At 44.4% G+C, this 24,273-nt stretch overlaps 1 protein-coding gene across 1 annotated transcript in view; it reads left to right on the top strand.

Annotated features, from left to right (window-relative positions):
* Nucleotides 1–1,262: 1,262 nt before the first annotated feature.
* Nucleotides 1,263–24,273, top strand: part of IDH1 (isocitrate dehydrogenase (NADP(+)) 1) — a 35,093-nt gene continuing 12,082 nt past the window's right edge. Inside the window, exons 1-5 of the mRNA XM_090044858.1 lie at nucleotides 1,263–1,397; nucleotides 9,392–9,519; nucleotides 12,591–12,882; nucleotides 14,923–15,028; nucleotides 18,710–18,887. Of these exons, the coding sequence (XP_089900984.1) occupies nucleotides 9,398–9,519; nucleotides 12,591–12,882; nucleotides 14,923–15,028; nucleotides 18,710–18,887 (698 nt within the window). The 5' untranslated portion in view covers nucleotides 1,263–1,397; nucleotides 9,392–9,397. The remainder of the gene's footprint in view (nucleotides 1,398–9,391; nucleotides 9,520–12,590; nucleotides 12,883–14,922; nucleotides 15,029–18,709; nucleotides 18,888–24,273) is intronic.

Raw genomic sequence — 24,273 nt, 5'->3', positions numbered from 1 at the left:
AGTGAAGTCTGCGATGTCCTAAATTCTGGGGGAGTTCATGCCACAGACTAGGACCTGGTGAATGCTCTGTCTTCTGCAGGAAAAAAGCTTTACACTTCTTGTAAAGAGATTAATTAGGCCAGAAGAACAAACCTATCAACCCTGCTTTTCTTCTTAGATCGTTATGCATACTTTTAGGTATCTGGGGCTCAGATCACAGACCACCTTAAAGATAAGGACCAAGATCTTGAATTTAATCCCATTTTTCTGGGCAGCCAGCACAGAGAGCAGAGGACAGGTTTCGTTCAAGCCTATATTGCCACAGAAGTGTACTTTGCAGTGTTCTGTACTAACTGAAATTTCCTAAGCCTTGAAGGCCTCCTGTTATCTTATTATACCAGTCCTTTTTCAACAGACAGATAATAAAAGGCATGAATAACTGAGGCCAGGTCACCAATCTGCTAGCTGGGACAAAGTCGCCCCACCATCCAGAAATGACAGAGAAAGCATCACTTGTGGATGCTGAGCTTTACTCCGAAAAAAACTCCTAAGTTACAAACTGACCAGACTGATTGCGGGCACGTAACTTCCACCACAAGAAGCTGTGCAACACTCCCCTTTGCTCATGTGAAAAGCGCTAGTGAAATCAGGGAATGTATCCACCCAGCCAAAATCAGCCCACCTTCAGTGTTCAATGAAAACAATAAAGGAGGTGCTGTCACTAAGTTTCACACTTTGCCAGCCCTCCTAACAGGGCAAAGGATTGCCCAAGTATCAGTCTCCTGGTGCACACGCAAAGGGCAGCTTCAGCTGCAAAGGTTGCGGGGGCAGGGGCGGGCCTTCAAACAACACACAAATGCAATGAGAGTAACCCTGATTCAGCCACGCCATGATCCACTGATGGCCACATCGTGCCAGCCCCTTCCTCGGGGAGACCCCTTGGGTCACCCGCCTCCTTGGAAGAGGTGCTGCCAGGGCCACTGGCACTAGCTAGGGGGCAGCATGTGGGGCTCCCCTCGCCCCACACGTGCTCCTCTGGGCAGGGCTGCCTGTGCCCCAGCAGGCAGGGCGAGTGAGGGGGACAGGAAGAGGCAAGGGCAGAGGTGCTGGCAGGGGCAAAACACCGGACTGCCCTTGGCCTCCCTCTCCCTGGAACACCGCCCCCCCAGCCCAGCCGCTTTGCGTGGGCCACCCTCATTGGCGTACCGGCTCCTTCTGCCGCCTCCCCATTGGCGGAAGAAGGAGGCGGAGGTGGGACTAAGGCGTCTGGGGCCAGGGGCGCGGAGAGGGCGGAGCGCAGGTGGGCGGCGCAGGGGAGCGGGACTAGCAGGAGCTGGCGGAGGAGGGGGAGCGGGAGGAGGCTGCGGTATAGCGAGCTGCCATCTCCTGAGCGCCCAGCAGTGCCTGCGGGCAGAGAGGTAAGGGCCGTGGCTGCTGGGCGGTAGCTGGAGCCGGAGGCATTGCCAGCCCGTGCCTGGGCAGGGCTGCTCGCTTGCACTGCGCTCGCCCTCGTCCCTGCCCCGGCCCTGCCTGGCAGGGCTCACCAGGGGAGCTGTCAAGGGGCAACACACTTGCAGCCCCTCCCCCCACCCCCCCGTGGCCACAGCCTGGCACCTTGCTCCGAGCTGCAGGTCTCTCTCCGTGGGCACCTGCCCTGCCGTCTAGTCTGCACTTGGCGGCAGCGCAGCTTGGTTGGGAGCCCCCAAAACCCTCTGGGGGCGACTTGGTGGTGCAGGGATGCGTCGCCTTCAGACCTGGCCCCTTCCACCTTCCTTGCCCACCCTGCTTTGGCAGGAGAGGCTCATGTTTACGTATCTTGATGATGTTTTATATTTTCTTCTCCGCGATGCAGGGTCTAGAGACAGGGCGAGGCTTTGCTAGCTGGTACCTTGATTCAGGAGCCAGTTTCAAGTGGGAGAAATCTGGGGCTTGGTCTGCCAAAAGATCCCCCTGCCCCGTCTTTCCCTGCTGTCGTTTGGTCTGACCTGGTTGGCAGGGTGAGGGGGTAACGCTCTGGAAACCAGCAAGTGGGAATTCAAAGCTTTGTAAATGGAAATCAAATTGTAGCTGCCACAGAACAGACAAATGGGCTGTCTTCGCAGAGAGGTGGCCCATTGTTTAGGTGGGATCATTTCTTACCTTATTAAGTCTCTGTTCTGTATGGGGATTTTTTTCCCCCAGTATAATCTAGATGGTAAATCTAGGCCAGCAGAGTTATACTGTGGTAACTCCTTGTGTGATATGCCTTTTTTTTTTTTTGTGGTGGTGGTGGTATAAAAGTGGCTTTGTTCAGCAGATTTGTGTCACTTCCAAAGGGCTTCATGCTAAGCTGAAAGAAAGTCTGTCATACTGAAATAAGAGCATCTATCCATGGGGGTTAATTGGTTTAGTTAGACAAGTATGATAGGTAAAAATTTCCCTTCTGATATAGGGTCTAAGGGACAAAATCTGCTTCCAGTCTTTGCCTATATTTTGGGCTACATGATGATACCCATACATCTGTATAGCCAACCCTTTCACCAGGGTAAACTAGAAATGAACAGACAAATGTTGGTCTGCACCAAGTCTAGTTTGCTTAAATCCAGTGCAAAATTGCCTTGATTTCCCCCCTCCCCGATAAAACTACAGCAGAAGAGGGACATAAAATATACCAGTGTAGGTGTTGTCTGTCCAGTGCTTACCTTGGACTAGCCATTTGTTCAGTGCTTTCACCTGCACCCAGCCACCTACTGGCAGGGCACTATAATAGCTACCCTGGATGTCTCTATCCCAGATTTAGGTATCATTACATTGGTGCATGAGAAGAACAGTATAAATTAACGTTAGTGTCAGTCATTTGTCTCCTCCAGTAGTTCACAGCCTTTTTGGGTACCCCTCATTAGACTCATGCCAGCTCTTAGTTTTCACTCACTTTTTTTGAATATGGAAAAATAACTGAGCAATTCTTCTGTTGCAAAGAACATCGCAAAACACAACAGATCAGAATGTGCTTGGCACTATGGATTCCAGTTTGGAATCACTGGCTGCATCCATATGAGTGGGGACATTTGGTTCCCCAGGGACAACTAGCAGTGGGACACTTTGTGCTGCATCTAGTTGTCCCCAGGGAATGCCTATGCCCTGCACCCTCTGGCATATGGCAGGTTACACTGGGTGGGGTAAGGGAGGCTGGAACCAGCCCAGTGCAGCCTTACCTGGGATCCTAGGGGCCTCTTGGGGCTGTAGCAGTGGTGATCCTGCTGCTCAGAGCCTGGCCAAAAGCCAGAGCACCAGGCTCTGGTTTTAAGCAGCATGCCCCACTCTGCTTTTTTTTTTTTTTTGTGCAGGTTTTTTTAACCCAGGATATCCAGGGGTCAGAACCCTCGCTGCGCTGCTCCCTTGCAGCATGGAGAACAGCTGAATGTGCAGTATGTGGCACTGTGGGCAGGTCTGCAGCGCCACATACCACTTGGCCATTCTCATTTGGACATGGCTTCTGGGTTTATCTTGGGTTTATCATAGGTAGATGTTTGTACATCTAACAGTGCTGATATTGCATGGTACCCAGTGGCACTCTTCAAAGAATGTCATGGCACTGTGTGTACTGTGGCATCATAGTTGAGAATCAATGTCTTATATACTTGAGTTTAAGCCAGCACCATAATTGCACCATTGTCCAAATACATTTACTCAAAAGTGCATTGTATCTTGCACTTAGGTTAGTGTGTTGCACCATATGGAAACAGATGAGTTGCTAAACTATAGAAGAAAATCTCTGCCAGTGATTCCAAATTTATACTGGTATACTGAAAGTAAAATTTTATTTGTAGGATATTTCCCCTAAAGCTGAAGTAAGAATTAATCACATTTGTTCAGGATTTAATATCAGCTGTTTTGTTAACTGTTATCAGGAGATAAATTGCTAAAATCTCTCAGAGGCTTTGGCAGAACTAGGAACAAAAAAAATCTCTAGCTCTCCCGATTGGCAATCTTGTGCTCTAATCACAGGTAAGAACTCCTTCACCAAAAGCCAAGCTCAAAAAATAAGCCCAGAAATAGTCTGTGATACTCAGACCACAGTCTGATTTGAAAGTGGCTTTTCAATTTATCCTCTGAAGCTTCAGCACTGAATAAAAAAATCATATTTTTAAATTTGAAAAATTCAGTATTTTTAAAGTAATTTATTTGTCCCAATTTAAATTATTTTTAATATTTATTTTTAATAAACCTGTTTAAAATGAAATCTGAATATAATCCAAGGCTAGTAAGGCCTGAAATGTTATTGTCTCAGAATATTAAGGAAAAAAATGGTATGTTGAATCCATGGCTCTTACAAATTCAACATAAAAATCAGGGAGGGGGAAAAATTGTCTAATTTTAAAATACTTGGAGGAGGGCCTGAGTAATTCAAGAGATTGGCCTCATTTTCAAGAAACTTAGGTGAATAGGATTTAAGTTCCAATCACTTTCACTTAGCCTAGGAAAATTTTAAAAAGGATTTAAGTTGAAATAATCAGTTTAATTCATGGATTATAGTTGATTTCTCTGCATGATCATAACTTAATTGCAAGTATAAAGCATGCTTTGGTAAGAAGCGTTGTGTACCCACAGCTTTTATTTTTTTATTATTAAAACAAAATTTATGTTGTTTTATGTGTGTTAGATGTCAGGTATTTTCCTAATGCAACAGATTGACAAAATTAGGAGCAAAAAATAACTACTAACAAATAAGCAATATCAGTTACCATATTTTAACCCCAAATAAAATAATAAAAATGTTAACATAGTAAGATAGATAAATTGTTTAAATAAATATACACAATTGCTGTATACATCATGCAGCAAAAAAAAAATTGTGCAAAAACTCCATTTACCTTTAAATATTCATATTTCAATGGTTATGTCAACTACTGTAAGTGCACCTTTCTTAAGAAAATTAATGGAAGTACAGATGAAAAAGTTTTAAATTGAGATTTTTTTTTTTCAGCTGGCAGTTTAAATCATGTAAATTTGTCCACCTTGGCAGAAAGTGATGTTAAAGAAGTGTGGGGGGGTTTTGTTGCTGGTTTTCACTGCATGCATTGGGCTGGTCTCTCCTGAATAATACAACACAAGCACTATCTGTCTGTAATACAGTAAAACTACTGTATTTTCTGATAGGGATGCAAATAGCTCCCACCTTATTACAGATTAATCAAACAGGAAATATTATTATGCTTACATGTTTCCTGAATCCTGTCTTATGCTTCTTGAATACTGAAGAACTGTTGTAGGACTCTGAAGTGGACAAATGGAAGAGAATGGTGACTGTTAATACAAAGATACAAATATGAATGTATCTGCTGCCGTGACAAATGGGAAAAGATTTTTCGTGCTGCAGCAGGATAGTGTAAAAGTGTTTCCTTATTATGCAATGCTATGCTTGCTCAGTTTAAAAAAAAAATCTTGCAGGGACATTGCTGTACAACTCATGATTTCACACTTTGTAGCCATCTTGGAGTACAGAAACTTCAAAATCTCAAACAGCAAAAACTAAATCAAAGGGTAACATAAATCAAGTTACCCAATCTTGTATGCAATTTTGTAAGTAACAAAATAAATAAAACCATATGTAGATGGTAAGATATGTTTTAAAATGGATATTAATGTTCAACAATGTTCCCAAATTAAAAGGAACTAGAAAAGACTTGAGTAAAATTCAGCTTCCAGATTCTTCTGGGTAAGAGGGCTTCAGATATTTCAGAGAACATTGAAAAATGTAGTGAAAAAAAGGTCTAGATCAGCATTGCACTTGACAAAAGTTTCAAAAGTAACAATATCCCCCAGTTATTGATATGTGTCAGAGCAAGTACTTGGGAGCTAGATGTGACCAAAAGACCTTTTGGATCTGAGAACATTACAAAATGGTGGTAATGGAGAAGACATAAAAATCACTGGCATGGATGTCCTGAAAGTTTTTTGATTAGCACTAGAATAAGTAACAGCCTTACAACAAACAGGGATCTAGCTATGCTAGGTAAGAGAAGCAGTGCTGTTTCTTTGCTTTGGCAAAAACTGAAATGTGAAAAATCAGCTCATGAAATTGTCTCTTCTCACTGCAAGAAATGCTTCCTGCTGTACAATGCAAAGTTTTCTTGGCTTAGGACATCATGAAAGAGCTTATTGAATTGGTCTGTTTTATCAGGACAGGAGCCAGGGACCACCAGCCATTCAAAATTCTGTGGAAAGAATTTGAGACGGAGTATGGCGATTTGCTTCTACAATGACTTTTTTTGGAAACTAGTAAACAATCTTCCTCATTGCAAAATTAGCCAGGAAGTTTATCTCTGTCTTCCCATCAACCTACAAATGCAAAGCGTCCTTTTTTGTGCTAATTCAGATCAAAAGTACTAGGCAAAATATACTGTCCAAAACGAAAAACATCTTTGAATTGTGGGGACCGCTCTAGAACCTGGCCTTGTATTGAAGTCATGTAGCCTGCTGACATAGTTTTTTCTCCTTTAAGCATGAGTGGTTGTCAGAGATCACCTGGCAGTATCTTTGTTGATGTAGCTCTTTAGTTAACACTGACTGCTGATATTGATCCTGGGGTGGTATTTATTTTTAAATAAATGGGCTAGTATGATTTGTGCCGAAGTATTGGTTATGGCCATTTTATATAGTGTTTTTAAATAACTACTAGACAGGCATATTTAATATTGGCAGAGAGACCGTCTTTGGACATTATATATAAAACTACAGAATGTTTCAGATCAGTATTATTTAGATTGATGTGTCAAGATGAGCTTATTAACACAAGGCTACAAATTATCAGCACTTTTTGAGACTCTCTTTTAAAGAGAGTAAATAATCTTAATGATGCATAGCCTAGTGGTTGGAGCACAAGACTGATATCAGGAGTTCTCTGTTCTAGTCCAGAACTCTCTGACTGTAGGCATGTCACTTAGCTCATCTGCCCGTGCTTCCCCCTCTGGAAAGTGGTATGCCACCCCTTTCCTACCCCAGAGGGTTCTGGAGAAGCTCAGTTCAGGCTTAGGAACAATTCTGATGCTATTTCACAGTTTGTTAAAATTTGAGTGTAATTCACTTTTTTTTTTTTTTAATTTAAAGAAAAATCTCAAAATAGGACACACAAATGCTGAATATGAATTACTAATATGATGACTTCCTACTGTAAGTGAAGACCAGCCTCCCTAATCCTCCCACCAGTGTATAGAGGGCTTCATCCTGCAAACATCTATGCCTCTGTACAAATTTACTGTTGTGAGTAGTCTTGTCAAAGTCGGTGGGATTATTCATCAACACGTACACTGCCCACACACAACTTTACTGAACAGGGGCCTTGAGTTTTTCTTCTCTCTAACTTTAGGACTTTAAAATAACCAATAAAAACCAGATACAAGAATTGGATTTCATTTGAAGGGGAAAAAATGCCAAGTCATAGCTCTTGCCTAATAAGAAGCAGTAACTAAGAGATTGTAGAGCATAGAGTCTGTGCTCAGTTAATTTTTGTTGTTGGCAAGGATCAAAGTGCAAATTTGAGTGTTGAATCTGAAGGTAGAATTAAATGCTTTGAAGATGCATCTGTAGTTTTCCAGAAACAAATCTATTCCAGTGTTTGTTTAACCCAATAGCAAAGCATTCAAGTCAGAATTAGGATTGAAGCTAGTTTAAAAACAACAAACTTGATGGTTCTGTACTGTTTCTGTACCACTCTGCCTCTAAAAACAGTCGTGAAGCATAGTGACATTGTGTATAGAAGCATGCTGATGTGTTCTCTATTGAAATAATATATTATCCTAAACCCAAGTATTTAAAAATAAATAAATAAATCATGGTGTGCCGCCTTCTTCCTGCTCCCCATCATGACATTCCCCTCCACCCCTACCTTTAATACAGTTCTTCATGTATGTCTTTTAACCTTTGAGTCTTTGGGAAGCATTATAGTCCTATGTTGTGGTGGTGGTGGTGTTGCTTTTTGAGCCTTTCCTTTTCACCCCGTCCCCACCCCATGAACATTCTGATTCTTGCCTAATCAGATGCATTTGGGGCAGATGAGACTTTAACAGGAACACCAAATATGATGAGATCCACAATCAAATTGTAAGTGCTGGCACTACTTTCCCCCTCTCCTTCCACCAGTCAGTCACACGCTCTTCCCATCTTCCTCCAGAGCTAGAAATAGAGCCCAGGAATTCAAATGTTTTTTGCCAGTAAGGTGAACACAGGCCTCAAACAGGGGTTCATTTCTAGTGGAGGAAACGGAGACATTTCTCCTGCTAGAAATTGTTCTGGGAGAGGAAACAGTACAGGCACCCAACCTGAAGCTGTCCTCTCTCCCTTGTTCTCTGCACCTTCCCCAGAAGGGTTAGGGAGTTGGCTGCTTCACTCTTCCCAGTCCTGGGGGATTGGAATAGCAGAGCAAAGTCTCCTGCCAGGTCCCCAAACTGGGGGCCCTGATAGGGCTATGGGCACCAGCTTTTTCTTTTATATTTCAAAGCTGTATGTGCAGCCTTGCACTTTGAGCTGCAAGAGTGGAGCTCTGCATGTACTGCATGAGGTGAGCTTCTCCCCTGCAAAGCACTTCAAAGCCAGTACCCTCATCTCCCCCAGAGTGGAGGAAATGGGGGGGCAAAGCCCCCAGCCTGTTCCCTGAATCAAGCACTCCCTGGTCTGGGGAAGAGGTAGGGAAGCATTGCCTCACTGCTCCTCTCCCCTTCCAGACTGGTCCAGGTGGGTGCAAAGCCCTCAGCCCAAGGTGATTCTTGCTGCTTCCTTCTCCTTCCAGACCAGATCAGGAGGGGAGCATACAAGTGTTCATTCTTGGAAGAGAAATTCTTACAAAGGAGATCATCCAGTCTGACACCTGGAAGATGTTTCCCTAGAAGGGCATGTTTCCCTTGGGGGGGAAAAAATTAAGCGAATACTTGCACACATCACTTCTGCTGGAAGAAAGGCAATTCTCCTGGTAGAATTGTAACACTTGTATGAGGATATAACTTCATGTTTTTGCTTGCTCCAGCTGCATCATAAGTTAGAGGCCTCATACAGTTAAGAGCCTGTGGGAATGAATCTCTTTCATACTGAAGGTTTTTTACATTGCTCCACAGACTTTGAAAAGTGGGGGAATTACTGATGCACCAGTGTAAAGGGACCTTGGTAGAAATAAACATCAAACCTTTTTGGTCTAATCTTCTACATGGCTACAATGGCGTAAACTGAAACAGCTCCATTAAAGTCTGTGAGATGAGATCAGATTCTGCCTGTAAAATGGGGTTTTGCAAGGGCTGGTGCTCTTCTCTTTCTTTATTCTTTCCTTTGTGAGGGTCAGCATTTGCCCTATTGGAACCTCTGCTTCTTCAGTTCATGTCACAGAAGTGTGCCTGGCTAAATATGCTTGCCATATGTTCTTTTCTTTTTAATCCTTACTTAGTTCAAGATGTCCAAAAAAATCCATGGAGGGTCTGTTGTGGAAATGCAAGGAGATGAAATGACCAGGGTGATTTGGGAATTGATCAAAGACAAGCTGATTTTTCCATATGTGGATCTGGATGTACACAGGTAACCACCCTCATATACCACACTTACTCAAATCTAAGTCGACCTTGAATTTAAGACAACCCCCCCCCAAATGATTAGATTCTACATATGGAAAATTTATAAATTTGTTATAATGTTCCAGGTATACACTCTAATTGTCAGAGGGTTGTCTTTGAATTTGTCCCTGTCCCATTGCTATAGCAGTAAAAACACTGGCTGGGACAGCTGGATGGCTGCGGAGGAAGTCAGGGGAGCCTGTTGCCCTCTACCCATCCCTTCTTCCCTCTGCCGCCTTCCTGCACTCCCTCTCCCGGCCACTGGCATGCCCTGCCCTGAGTTCCCCCAAAGCCTCTGACCCTTCCCCCTGCACTCACCACAATCTCTGTCCCTTCCGACCCTTGCAGTCTCTGGCTCTTTCCCTCCACCCCATACTGTCAGATGTTGCTCAGGCTCTGTTCCCTCCCAAAGCACAGCATGTGGAAGCTCAGCCCTTGCTGGGTTATGCAGCAGTGCTGGAGTTGCTGATGGGCTAGGCAGGAGACAGTTTTCCTGTGCTCTGTGTCTTGGAGGGAACCCAGCCCAAGCCAAAATTGAGTTGTGCCTGACAGTAATGGAGCGGGGGCCAGAGGGCCAGTGGAGCAGGAGGCTGCTGTGGCTGTGGCTGTGACTCTGGCCCTGACCCTGGGTCAGCCTGCCTCTCTCTTCCCTGCCCTGCTTTATACATTAGTCTATGATGAGGGGCTCTTTTCCCCTACTTCAAATCTATCATTTTAGATTTGAGTAAATATTTGAGTAAGAGTTATAAGAATCAGTCACATGTTACAATGTAGTGGATATTGGGTGGGTGGGAGAGGTGTGTCTTTATAGCTTATCTGAGAATGGGTTGGGAGCTTTTTTTTTTACCTTTAAATTACTGGGGCAGGGGATGACATATGAAGCTCTCGCCTCCTAGGATCCTACTTCTGCCCCGCTTGAAAAATGACTCAGGTTGACTCAGTTGTCTACCTAAAGACACCACCTATTTTCTGGTGGAAAGCTTGAATATCTCCTCTGACCCTGCTTCTGTGAACACTTTCATTCACTTTCTGGGGCTACTTATATCAGTTAACAATTTATGCCCAAGAACATGCAAACTTATCTCCGCATTATACCTCTTAGAAGACACAGGGACAGAAGTAGCACCCTGTCCAGAGAGGATGTACAGGCAACCACCTTTGTGTCCCTCTAAATCCAGGACTAATAATGCTTACATCACTAGAGCAGCTTGATAGCTACCTATGTGACACTTTTCAAGACTAGAATAATAGGAACACAGAGCATCTGGTTTTGTCTTCAGCACATCCTAACACAGGGGGCTTCTCAAAAGGCCATCAGTGGGCTAACCTAGTTGGCTTCATGCCATAGCTATGGTTGGGGGAACTCTCCAGGGGTCTGTTTACCCTCTGAGGCAATGGAAATAGCATAGAGAGGCTGGTGTATGGGAATAAAATCTGCCTTTTTGTGGGACTGGGCCCTGTTCTGAGTAGCCTGCAACTAAAAGATCACACTTCTGGCAGTTTTCTAAACCCTATCTGTCCTTCACTGCCACACCCCAGAACAATAAGCAGCAGCAAGTCTTTTATAGAAAAAGATCTTGCAGGTGTAGGTGGAGGAGGACAGGACTAAAAAAGGAATGTCTTGCCTGTAATATTTATTTTACCATAACATAACAAAAAATTCCTGTTCTTCCTAGTCTGCAAGTAGTATAGCTCATTGTAAGACTTCTGAGTTGTAATGCTGCAGTGTGAAATGACATTGCTGCCATCCTAGTAACTACAGTATTCATGCAGGGTTTGTCTAGCTGTATAAAAGGTTTTCAGTGCTATATTCATTAGTCAGCCCATGATCCTGACCTTTCCCCTACTTCTAGAGCCATTTAGTTTTGTTCTGAAGACTGAACACTTACCCAACAGGACTTTCTGCTTGCTGGTGCCAAGACTGAGCAGACAAACACTGGAGCTTATTGCACATGCACATAGTGTGTAGAAGAGCATTCATTCTTAAAAAAGGAAGGGGCAAGTTAGGTACCAAACACAATGGCTACGTTCATGCTGTGTTTGAGATGCAACTATTTATACTTCAAGGACAAAATATGCAACACACCCTTTTTCTAGAGCTACAGAATAGTAGCAAGTCTAGTAAATATGAAACCCTTCACTGTTCAAAGAAATATTTGTGGGTTTTCCTGAGATACGACATGGTGGAGAGCCTGCCAGCACTTGCTGTTAATGTTCTGCTGTGCTCCCTGTTGTGTCATGTCAGGGAAGTCTTAGTCCCAGGCTTAAAAAGCTGACAGCAGGGGAGTCAAATCCACTCAAGTATCAAGCTGGTTCACACCATTATAATCTCTGGCAAAGTGCCCCATTGCAGCAAGTCCTTTGGAAAAGGTTCAAGCAGTACAAAGTTAGCCATAACTTAATTTGTGCTGCCATGGGTTACAGGAGGAGAATGGAGCCAAGAAAGCGGGTGGAGCTTGTTGAGAATGAGGTGTGTGGCCAAGGCAAGTGGAGATACAGCACATCTGTATGTCCCTGGTGCCATGGGGACTCCTGGGCAGCCTTTACCATAAACTAAAGCTACCCTAACCTCACAGCCACAATCCTTAAAGAAGACAGTGGTGTCAAGACTATGTACTCACTCCTAGTTTAAATCCTGCTGCTATGCAGGGAAGAACTGTTCGGCTGGGCTGCGCTAGCCTATCCTTGCGGTAGCATTACCTGGCAGGAGAAGCAGTGTGACCACATAGGTGAGCTCCCCAGGGTAATTGTCTCTGATATGTCCTCCATAGGAGGTCTATATTGAGCAGATTCTTTTTGGTATTGGGTGGTGGAACCCGAGTGTGCTCCATCCACTCCATGCATTGACCTGATATTGCAGTGCTTCCAGGACCGGTGCAAAAAAAAAAAAAAAAAAAAAAAAAAAAGTTTTCAGATCAGTTATGACTGAGCTCTGGGATCTGTTGCGGGTGGGGGGAAGCTTATTTAATTTAGAAATCCATAAATATCAGGTCAGTCTATAAAGCAAGCTTTATTTTTTTTTGGGTTTGCTTGTAGCTATGACTTGGGCATAGAAAATCGTGATGCAACAGATGACAAAGTGACAGTGCAAGCGGCAGAAGCCATAAAGAAGTACAACGTTGGCATCAAGTGTGCAACCATAACCCCTGATGAGAAGAGAGTGGAGGAGTTCAAGCTGAAACAAATGTGGAAATCTCCCAATGGGACCATTCGTAACATTCTGGGTGGCACAGTCTTCAGGGAAGCTATTATCTGCAAGAACATCCCTCGGCTGGTGACTGGATGGGTGAAACCCATTGTCATTGGCCGTCATGCATATGGGGATCAAGTGAGTTACTTTAGGGTCCTTCTAGTTTAAAATGTTACTGTGTATAACTGAAGATTCCAAGGGAATAGGACTGGGACAAATTCTATACGCCCAACACATCTGACATCTCATAATCCTGTGTTTGTTATGTGTGATTTATGGATCACAGTAAACTTTCCACCTTTCTCCACATACATTAATTAGTATTCTTACGATACCTAGCATACTGCCTTGGTCCATGACAAAGACCCCTGAGTATTACTACACTTCTGGGTTTTTTTATAATATACAGAGGTCCATGCTAGAGGTTGGGTGCTGAAGAGTAGCATATGCTCCAACTCCTAGAATCATTCTGACTACTTCAGCACCCTAGAGGCAAGAATACCTTTCCCAACTACTGCTGAGGTACTTCATTTCACCCTTAATGCAGCTGTGACTACAAAAAATGCACTGGACCCCCAAATCTTTTCCTTTCTTCCCATCTCAGTGGTGGTGAGCAATTTTCTGAACAGCTTGCAGATTATCTAACTTTAGTTTCAAAATCTCTGCTATGTCTATTTCCACCAGACATTTTGACAACTCTTCCTTTTCATTTCTGACTACATACCTTTTAAAAAAGGAGAGGAAAAAAAAAGGTATACTGTTTGGATACAGTTAATCAGGCTTGGTTTGCTTGGGGAGACTAGAAAAATGTTAACTTGGAGACCTCAGATCAGATAGTAGAGAAAAGCATTCCCCAGCGTTCAGTTAAGCCTTAACACTGTAAGAGTTGATGTAAGATGAATCTGTGAGAGTCCTCTGATGTTCTGTTTGTAAAACTCCATTTACCTGCAGGAGTCATACTTGGGCAGACCAAACCACACACAAACACTGGCAGCAGAACCACTCTTCCCACATGCCCCGTCCCCCGAACACAAAATCAAAATTTAGGCAATATCTAGAGATAAGTCAGACTCTTGAGGGAGAGAAAGAGTAGTCAACTTACTAGCCACATTTGCTTCTATTATATAAGTAGGTCTTTCATGTATGATGAAAAGCAGGATGGAAACCGGTGGGTTTTTTGGGTTTGTTTTTGTTTGTTTTTAATCAACCCGCCACATTTTTACTTTCGTAGTAAGTTTTTTTGTTAGAAGTCAATGGACACTGACATTTTAGTGTTTATGGGGATTTCTTCAACAGTCCAATTAATGTGACCACTGGGAGGCAGCAAAGCCTGACTATTTCACAATCCCTGGGCATTTTTTCCAGCACAGACACACATCTGTGCAATGCAAAGTGCCATCATCTCGTTCATCAGCATTCCTATCTGTGAAATGGGAACTGTTGTACTCTTCAAAGTGCCCTAAGATCCCTGGAGGCAAAGTGTTTAACATAGCTACATATTTGATGAATAGATGCTAAGCACTAGTACTTATTTCTTACATACTTAACCTTCTGATCTCCCTGTACCATTTTAGCTATGTCCCTATCAGCAGAAAGAAATCTTTGAGCCTTGGCTTTGGAAAAAAGAATATTTTGTTATATAGCTTTAAGAAGTAAGTCAGAGGCATTGTATAACTGAGGCAGTGGAAAGTGTAATAGAGGTGCACAGTCTGATGCTAAGGCAGAAGACTGGAAACCTGCCAAAGTGAGTGAATAAAGTAAAAGGAGTACCGTGGGAATAGGGAAAGGGGACAACAGGCATAGAGCTAGAGAAGTTGCAAAAGAGTTTAAGGAGCAAAAAAGTTGCTAGTGTTGGCAAGGAAACTAGGTGGGAGAGTGAAAGTTTTAATAGGAGAATGTGTGGCAGGAACATGGCAACACTTGTCCAGGGCAGTTTGAAAGAAGATACAGCAGTGGGTTTGTTTTTCTTTTTGTAACTAAGTTTTACAGTCTTTTTATTCTCTAGGATGTATGTTTCTGGTATGGGTAATGCTTATATCAATTAAGAAACATCTCATGAGAATCTTAGTATTGAATTTATTTTGCTGTTCAGCTGCCTGTTGGGTAATATCACTAAGCTGATTAGTACTATTATTTTTTTAATTTTTTTATTTTTTTTGCCCATCTACCTTGTTACAGTACAGAGCAACAGATTTTGTGGTTCCTGGTCCTGGAAAAGTAGAAATGACTTACACACCAAAAGATGGAGGTAAACCAGTGACATATGTGGTCCATAACTTTGAAGGTATGTATAACATCTCACAGAGCTGAGATTGTAAGTGGTATTTGTCTAACAAACCCATTTGCAAACAAATTTTGTATCTTTTGGACTGGTCCAAGATAAGAACGTGTCATTCCTACTAGTTACTTATCTATCTTACATGCTGTGGGACAGAAAATCCTAGATTCAAATCTGATTGGGAAACCATTTGGGGGAAAGTGTCCTTATTTGATATATTCCATACTGTTATGTATGTGTATACCAAGGCCAAATTTAGGGTGTTATGTGCATCATTCATTCAGGTATCATTTCCTGTTCTTTTTGCATGTTTGGACTGGCAGAAACACTTAAGTTGCCATATGTTTTTGTATATAAAATATTACCTCTCCCTTCCCTCTTTCTCTTCCCCCCCACCCCTATATCTTTTCAGTATATATTAGAGTTGGGATACTTGCAGCATTTTTAAGGGGCTGTGTAGCCTTTCATTGATAGGTTACCAGTTTGAATCTAGCTCAGCTTCAGCTCAGTAGAGGTGAAGCTTTATTTTGCCATCTAACAGAGGATTCATCTCCTGTGTGGACTGCCAGTTTAATGGGTTTCTGCCCCAACTGCTGCAGCAGGTTACTGTGGTGCAGTTCACTAATTGTAGTCCATGGAGAGGCTAAAAACTGCATGGAGAATGAACTCCTTCTGCTACTCCCATAAGATGGTCTTTCCACACACATCGTGACTGAGGCAGGCTGGTACAACCGCATGTATGAAGACCACCTTTAGATTGCCATCATATAAACAGAAGACTGTTTGCCAGTGCCATAAATTTAAAACCATTCTATGAGATCTCCACACACTTAAAGTAAAACCATACATCTTGCAACCTATATTTGTATGCAGCGGGTTTGCATAAAAAGAATTCTGTCAGACCTGTGTGATCGGTCACATTCTGTTCTCTCTGCGATCAGCCGGGTAAGCAGGGTGCCAGCTTACGCAGGTACTAATGGAAGTTTGTGCTATTTAATCCTATTCAAACACTTTTTAGCTTTTTATCTGCAGCAAATGTCATCTTAAGACAACCTGAGCAGATCTGCTTTAGTTGCAAAAAGGTTTGACTATTTTTTTTCCCCACCAGACCTCAGTGTAATGAAAATCGGCTAATGCAGTTATTGCTACGTAGGTAATTTATGTACTGCCTGCCTTCCACAAAGGAAGATTTTGTATTTCTAGGGTGATGACTCCTAATAGTGAGGGTATTGTATTACATATTTACTGGAAGATACTTTGACCAGTAGGCCCTATTCTGCAGGGCCAGGTAAGCTTAGCATCTAAGCCAGCAAGAGGTTTGCTTTAAAGCTGACCATACTGCTGACAGCAGGTATGTATGTCTTCACTGCAACACTGTAACAACACTTAGGTTGTTGCTTGGGTGTGGCTGCTAGCCACACTCCCATCAGCACCCAAAACCTAACTCAAGTTTGATCACACTTCCACCCTTATTAGCTGGCTTTTCTGCAGCAGTAGGTGAAAGGCTAGGTGTTATTTTCACTGGAGCTGGTCCCCAACCCACTTCAAACTGACAATTCAAGCTAAGTCACACAAGAGCTAAAAGTCTACCCTTGACTTTCCACAATTCTCTGTTGTTCTCAGAAGGGCAGGCAGGTTCTCCCAACAAATCAGAGGAAGGACCATAGAGCATCTCAGCCCACTACAGTGCAAAGAACTATCCCAATCTACAGGTGATCACACCTCCAGTGAGAATGCAAAAACTTGGTTATGGCTCTTCGGTGTGATATCTAACCTGGATGTGCAGAACCAGGTTATCACCTGAGCTAACACTGCACTAAAGATACAGACTAAAACTGTAAGATATTCTGATAGTAAGAAACGTGGAATAGCTTCATTCCTAAGAGCCCCAATCACCATCCACTGCTTTCATTGAGAAGACGGAATCAGGCCTGATCTTGCACTAATGAAGTCAGTGGGATTTTTTTCCCATCCATTTTAGGTGGGAAGAGTGTTAAGCCCAGTAACCTTAATCTCATAAGTATTTTAAAAAGAGTAGGAAGACCTTTCTCATTCATTTTTTAATTCATTTTGATCAAACTCATGATAATAACAGCCTCTAGTAAAATTTCACAACTGAAAAGATGTGGGTGTGTGAACACTCTTAGAAAACACACCCTACTCTTGGCTGAATAAGGACCAGAAGAGAAGATAGCTGAGGGGTAAATGGTGTTCACTAGCGCTGCTTGCAGACGTTTAAAAAAAAAATAGTGGCACTTTAAACCTGGTGCGTTCCTGCACCAAGCCCAGTGCATGCCCAGAAGAGGCTTAGTTAGATCTAGCTCATGTACTTGGACCCAGGTGCTTTAGTGGGGCTTTTTTGGCACTTTTATCTCATAGTTTGGAAGGGGCCTCACAAGATCATCGGGTCCAGCCCCCTGCACTAGGCAGGTGACCCCAGCAAGGTGACTGTCCAGTCTCGTCTTGAAGATTTTCATGGTAGGTGATTGCACCACCTCTGGAGGGAGTTTACTCCAGTCTGGACACCCTAACTGTGAAGAAGTTTTCCCTATTGTTAAGCATGAACTGTCTTCCAAGAGTTTGTGACCATTACTGCTGGTTTTCCCCAAGGGTGCCCTGGTGAACAGTTGTTCTCTGAGTCCTTGATGTACTCCCCTGATGCAGTGGTAAGCTGCTACAAAGTCCCCTGTCAGCCTTCTCTTTTTTAGGCTGAAAAGACCTAGGTCCCTCAGCCTTTCCTTGTATGGCTTGCCTTGCAAGTCTCTGATTATACAGGGTGCTCTTTTCTGGACTCTTTCAAGCTTTTCCACATCTTTGTTGAAGTGCGATGCCCAGAACTGAACGCAGTACTCCAGTTGTGGTCTCACCAATGCTGAGTAAAGTGGAAGAAATAGCTGATTGAATCAGCTGATTGAAAGTGCCATAAAGCTCTACTGAAGTGCCTGATCTATACAGATGCTGCAGAGCCAGGTTGAAGTAACATGCTGCTGCTTCCGGTAAAGTGCATTGTGGTTTTTTGGGGGTGTTTTTGTTTTTTTAAATGTCTGCAAGCAGCCTAGGTGATTTTCTTTATACTCTGTATTTCCCACCCACTTTGTAATCTGTAATGTCCTTGTTCTTCTCAGCAAAAAACCCACTAGAGCTCTCTAAAACAGCGAAACAGCATTCCATCTGCTTCAAGTGCGTCCATATCTTGAGGTCACATGTAGCTTTTGTTTGTTTGAGGATAAACAAGACATTGGGAATGCTAATGTATCCCTTAGAAGGTTGGCTTGTCCTGTATTGCTGTCCACAAGAAGATCTCCTCTTGGGTTCATACTTGAAAAACAAACTAGACCGTGGAATGGGAATGCATACCTCTTCTGCCTCTCCCCTTGTACAAACTGTATGTCTTAGGTTGCTTAATTAGAATACTTGCTGGAGCCATGTTGCCTGTTCTACGTACTCTGGAGATCCCAGTGGCAGGAAAATAATTTTAGAAGAATTATGCCAATGAAACTTTGTAAGGGAGCCAGTGCAGAGACTCACAACTGCATTAAGCAAAAATAAAAATTAAAAAAAAAGATGGGCGAGAAGGATCCTGCCCTGCCTACCAAGAATTTCATTTTCATGCCTTTTTTAGCCAATGCTGTAACTAGCCCTTATAACTAGCCCTTATACTATTCCCTTTTCTCACTTTGCTCTTAGACTGCGGTGGTGTTGCCATGGGAATGTACAACCTTGACTGCTCCATCCAGGATTTTGCACATAGTTCTTTCCAGATGGCATTGTCTAAGGGCTGGCCTCTCTATATGAGCACCAAAAACACCATTCTGAAGAGATATGATGGACGTTTCAAAGACATCTTTCAGGAGATCTATGACAGGTAACTAATACATTTTGGGTGCCTATAGATGTGCAGCAAAGGCTGCTCCAACACATTATAATTGCAGCGCATTGGAAAAGACTTGATTAATCAAGTCTGTTGGAGCATGGTAATTAGCACGCCCCAACAGACTTCAGTGGCACGTGTATCAGTGTCCCTGCACTGAAAAATGGTAGTGGGGGTGCTTTAACTAAAGCTTGTTGAACGAGCTTTAGTTAAAGTGCTCCTGCCACCATTTTTCAGCACTGGGACGCTGATGCCCATGATGCTCTGTGCGCTCTAATTAAAGTGCCCCCCTCTCGTCCCTCGCTTCCGGAGCACGTCTATAAATGTCCTGTGTTCTTACCTCCCTACACCAATCCTGTTGCATCCTCCTGTTGTAGAGATTCCCTCCTTTCTCATGAGTCTCTCTTGTGACAGATCTGGCAGTGCTTGGCACAGTCCATTCTTAGTACCATCAGTGAGGACTGCGAGTGCTTTGTGTCGCACAGAGTGCAACATTCAAGCTTACGCTTAAGTGCCTTGGGGTTTATCTTCCCCTAGATCTAGCGATGATCAACAAAAGCTATGGAGATTTTGATGGCTATTCCTTAGAATTGAAACCTTACTAAATGCAGTAGTGAATTCCAACTCTCCTGTTTCTAAACTACACGCTGATCTGCTTGTATCACAGGAAGGGAATTCTTACAGATATTTTGGTAAATTTTATTACCTGATGTTTGTGAGAGAAGTTTAACTTGCAGCTCGCCTATTAACAATGAATATCCTTGCTTATTAGACCCCACACATGCCCCATAAAATGCCAACAAATCCCCATTAATGGGCATCAGAACCTTGGATCCTTATTCTTCCATGTTCCACTATTTTATTGTATTTACCTGAATCTAAGGTGACTTTGAATTTTAAGACGACCCCTCAATAATTAGGTTCTACATATGGAAAGTGTATACATTTGTTGTCATTTTCCATGTATACGATCTAATTATCAGAGTGTCATCTTAAATTTGTTGCATTCCCCTACTTCCCCCACAGCTGCTGCAGCAGGGAGGCATGGGGGCGAGGGGAGATGGCCCATTATCCCCCTTGTAGCCTGTCCACCCTCCCTGCCTACACTCCCCCTCCCCCCCCCACACACACACACAGACACAGCCTCTGTGCCCCCTTTTCCCCCCACACTTACTGTCAGGCATAACTTTATAGATTAATTGATTCATAGATTGTAAGGCTGGAAGGGACCTTTTGAAGATCATCGGGTCCAGCTCCCTGCACTGGGCAGTAAACACAACTGGGGTCAGGTGACCCTAGCAAGGTGACCATCCAGTCTCCTCTTGCAGTCACCTACCCTGGAAATTTTCATCACCTCCTGGAGGGAGTTTATTCTACAGTGGACACCCTAACTGTGAAGAACCTTTTCCTAATGTTGAGCTGAAACAGTCTGCCAGGAGTTTGTGGCCATTACTCCTGGTTTTCCCCAAGGGTGCCCTGGTGAACAGTTGTTCACTGAGCCCTTGATGTATTTCCCTGATTTAGAGGTAAGCTGCTACCAAGTCCCCTCTCAGTCATCTCTTTTTCAGGCTGAAGAGTCCCAGGTCCCTCAACCTATCCTTGTATGGCTTGCCATACAAGTCTCTGATCATACGGGTGGCCTTCTCTAGACTCTCTCGAGTTTTGCCACGTCCTTGTTAAATTGCAGCACCCAGAACTGGACACAGTACTTGAGCTGTGGCCTCACCAATGCCGAGTAGAGCAGAAGAATCACTTCTTGGTTATGCTGGAGATGCATCAATTGATGCATGCCAGAGTATTATTTGCCCTGCTGGCTACAGCGTTGCACTGCCAGCTCATATTCATGCTGTGGCCAGTTATTATCCCCAGGTTCCTTTCATTCGTGGTGCTGGTCAGCTTGGCTCTGCCAAGCCAGTGGGTGTGTTAAGGATTGTTCATCCCTAGGTGGGGCACTTTACACGTCTCAGTGTTGGACTTCATCTGGTTCCAGTCTGCCCAACTTGCAAGCCTGTCTAGGTCTGCCTGTCTCTGCAGCCTATCTTCAAGTGTGACCACACTTCCCCGTAACTTGGTGTCATCCGTGAACTTGGCCAGTGAGCTCTTCACCCCCACATCCAAATCATTGATAAAGAAGTTGAAAAGCACTTGACCAAGCACCAACCCTTGAGGGACAGCACTGGCCACTTCTTGCCAGGACGACTCAGATCCGTTCATTAGAACTCTCCGAGTCCTACCCCGCAGCCAGCTTCCTACCCGCCTAACTGTCTCACAGTTAAGCCCACAATCCTCCATTTTTCTTGTGAGAACATTATGGGATACCAGATCGAAGGCTTTTTGGAAGTCAAGGTATACGGTATCAACCTCCTCTCTCTTATTCAGGTGGCAAGTTACCTGATCATAAGGGAGATGAGGTGTGTAAGACTTGACCTGCCCACAATGAAGTGGGCAGTGGGGTTCCGCAGGGCTCGGTCCTCAGGCCCGCACTGTTCAACATCTTCATCAGCGATTTGGATGAGGGGGTAAAAAGCACCCTGTTCAAATTTGCTGATGACACTAAGATGTGGGGGGACGTGGGAACATTGGAAGGATGCAACAGGCTACAATCAGACCTAGACAGGTTACAAGGGTGGGCGGACAAGAGTAGGATGGGTTTCAACACAGACAAGTGCAAGGTGATGCACCTGGGGAGGAACAACCGGCACCATACCTACCGGTTGGGGAACTCCCCTCTTGTCAGCACGGAGGCAGAAAGGGATCTGGGGGTCATCATTGACTCCAAGATGAACATGGGCCAGCAGTGTGGAGAGGCAGTAAGGAAGGCCAACCGCACCTTGTCATGCATCCACAGATGCATCTCGAGCATGTCCAAGGAGGTGATCCTCCCCCTCTATGCAGCACTGGTCAGGCCGCAGATGGAGTATTGCATCCAATTCTGGGCGCCACACTTAAGAGGGATGTTGACAGCATGGAGAGGGTCCAGAGGAGGGCCACTCGTATGATCAGGGGACAACAGGGCAGGCCCTATGAGGACAGGCTGCGGGACCTGAACCTGTTCAGTCTCCAAAAGAGAAGGCTGAGGGGTTATCTTGTGGCCTGTTATAAACTAGTCAGGGGGGATCAGCAGGCATTGGGGAAGTCACTGTTTCCCTGAGCACCGCCAGGAGTGACCAGGAATAACGGTCACAAGCTGGCAGAGGGTAGGTTTAGGTTAGATATCAGGAGGCGCTACTTCACAGTCAGGGCGGCTAGGGTCTGGAACCAGCTTCCAAGAGAAGTGGTGCAGGCTCCTACCCTGGGGGTGTTTAAGAGGAGGTTAGATGAACATCTTGCTGGGGTTATTTGACCCCAGTACTCTTTCCTGCCATGGCAGGGGGTCGGACTAGATGATCTGCTCAGGTCCCTTCCAACCCTACAAACTATGAAACTAAGTTATGCTGGCTGTCTTTCAGAATTCTACCTTCTGCAAGTCTATCACACATAGACTCCTTAATTAATTTTTCTGGGATTTTCCCTGGGATGGAAGCTAGGCTAATTGGCCTGTAGTTACTCAGGTCATTCCTTCTCCCCTTCTTGAAGGTGGGTACAACACTGGCCCTCTTCCAGTCCTCAGGGACCTCTCCAGAATGCCACAAGTTTTGGAAGAGCTTCGCCAGGGCTTCTGCAATGACTTTGGCCAGCTCCTTCAGCATTCTCAGATGAAGTCCATGCGGTCCTGCTGACTTTTATATAAGTCTAATTTTTTTTAATTGATCACACACCAGGAGAAAGGTGGTTATTCCTACCCTGCTCATTCTGTACCCTATCTGGCATAATTTTTGCTCTTGGCCTGGTGAAATACCGAAGCAAAGTAGTCATTTAGGAGTTCAGTTTTCTCCTGAGTGCCAGTAACCAGCTCTACCAAGTTGTTGAGCAATGGCCCCATGCTCCCATTTGTTTTCCTCCTGTTCCCTATGTACTTAAAAAAAAGTCTTCTTGCTGTCCTTGTTCCCATTGCAAATTTAAGTTCAGTTACCACCTTAGTCTTTGTAATCTGTCCCCTACAAGTGTGGGCTGTTTTTGTTTAGTCCTCTTTGGGGCCTGTCCCAAGCTCTGATTTATACACCTCTTTCTTCTTTTTTAAGAGGACCATGATTTCCCTGTTTAGCCATGAAGGCTTCCCAGCCCTTCTGCTACTTTTCCTCCACATGGGAATGGACTTCCTTTTTGCTTCAAGGATCATGTCCTTAAGAAACAACCACTCCTCATGCACTCCTTTCACCTTCAGTCCCTGGTCCCACAGCACTTCCCCTGCTAGTGACCTGAGCTTAAAAAATGCAAATTGCAACAAGTCCAAAACTTCAACCCTGCTATCTAATTTATTTGCCTTGTAACGGACAGTGAACATGATGGTTTCATAGTTGCTGTTGCCCAGGCTACTCTCTATATTTAAGTCCGTCACCAGGTTGTCTCCTTTGGCCACGACCAAGTCTAAAAGAGCATTGCCTCTGGTTGGCCCGTGCATCTCCTGAGCCAGGAAGGGCTCTTTGATGCAGGTCAGGAAGGAATATGACCAATCCAACTTGACCAAGTGTTCCTCCCAGGAGATGCCTGAATACCTCAAGTTGCCCACGTCCATTCTGGCCCCTACTGGGCCCCACACAGCAGGGGCCAGAGACTGCTGGGGGCCTGGAGACACCACCACCACTCCTGCATGGCTGAGAAGGAGCCAGTGCTTCCATGTGCTCTGTGGCCTGAGGGTGCATGGAGCTGGAACCACACCTTACAGTTAACAGGAGGGGAACATTGAGGGTGAGCAGAGGCTGTTGAGAGCTGCTTCCCCTCCCCTTCATGCCCCCCACCCTTGCCCTTTCACAGATGAGTCCAAGACGAGAGGCTACCTTCCACCTACCCATGTTGAATGCGGAGCGGGGAAAAAGGTCATCTTGGATTTGAGAAAACACGGTCATTCCTTTGACTAAAGCTGAGATGCCCTTGATTTTTCTCTGTGCATAAGAGTAAAACTGGGCCAGGTGATTTTTTAGTAAACGCAGTATATTAATTGCTTAAATATTGTTTCCTCTAATTTCTTTAGGCATCTGATTGCACTTCTAAGTAACTCCCCCATTAGCTAGATTCTTTTCCCTTCCTTTGACCAGGTGTCACGGAGTCACGTAAGTGCCCCGTGACTGAGTGTGATTGGCAGAGCTGCCAATCACCCGGGCAGCTCAGGTGCTGGTTACCAGGGCGACAAGGCGGGTCACGTGGCCAGAAGGGGGCAGGGCCAGGCCTTTATAAACAGCTTAGGCTGGATCCTGCCTCACAGTTCCCTTCTGGCTGCTGCAGGAGCAGGAGCAGGAGCAGGAGCAGGAGCAGGAGCAGGAGCAGGAGCAGGAGCAGGAGC

The sequence above is a fragment of the Crocodylus siamensis genome, chromosome 4 (assembly GCF_052110815.1).
Source record: "Crocodylus siamensis isolate JL-2025a chromosome 4, ASM5211081v1, whole genome shotgun sequence".
Classification (NCBI taxonomy): Eukaryota; Metazoa; Chordata; order Crocodylia; family Crocodylidae; genus Crocodylus; species Crocodylus siamensis.
The sequence above is the reverse complement of the archived record's forward strand: the minus strand, read 5'-3'. Positions and strand labels throughout refer to the sequence as shown.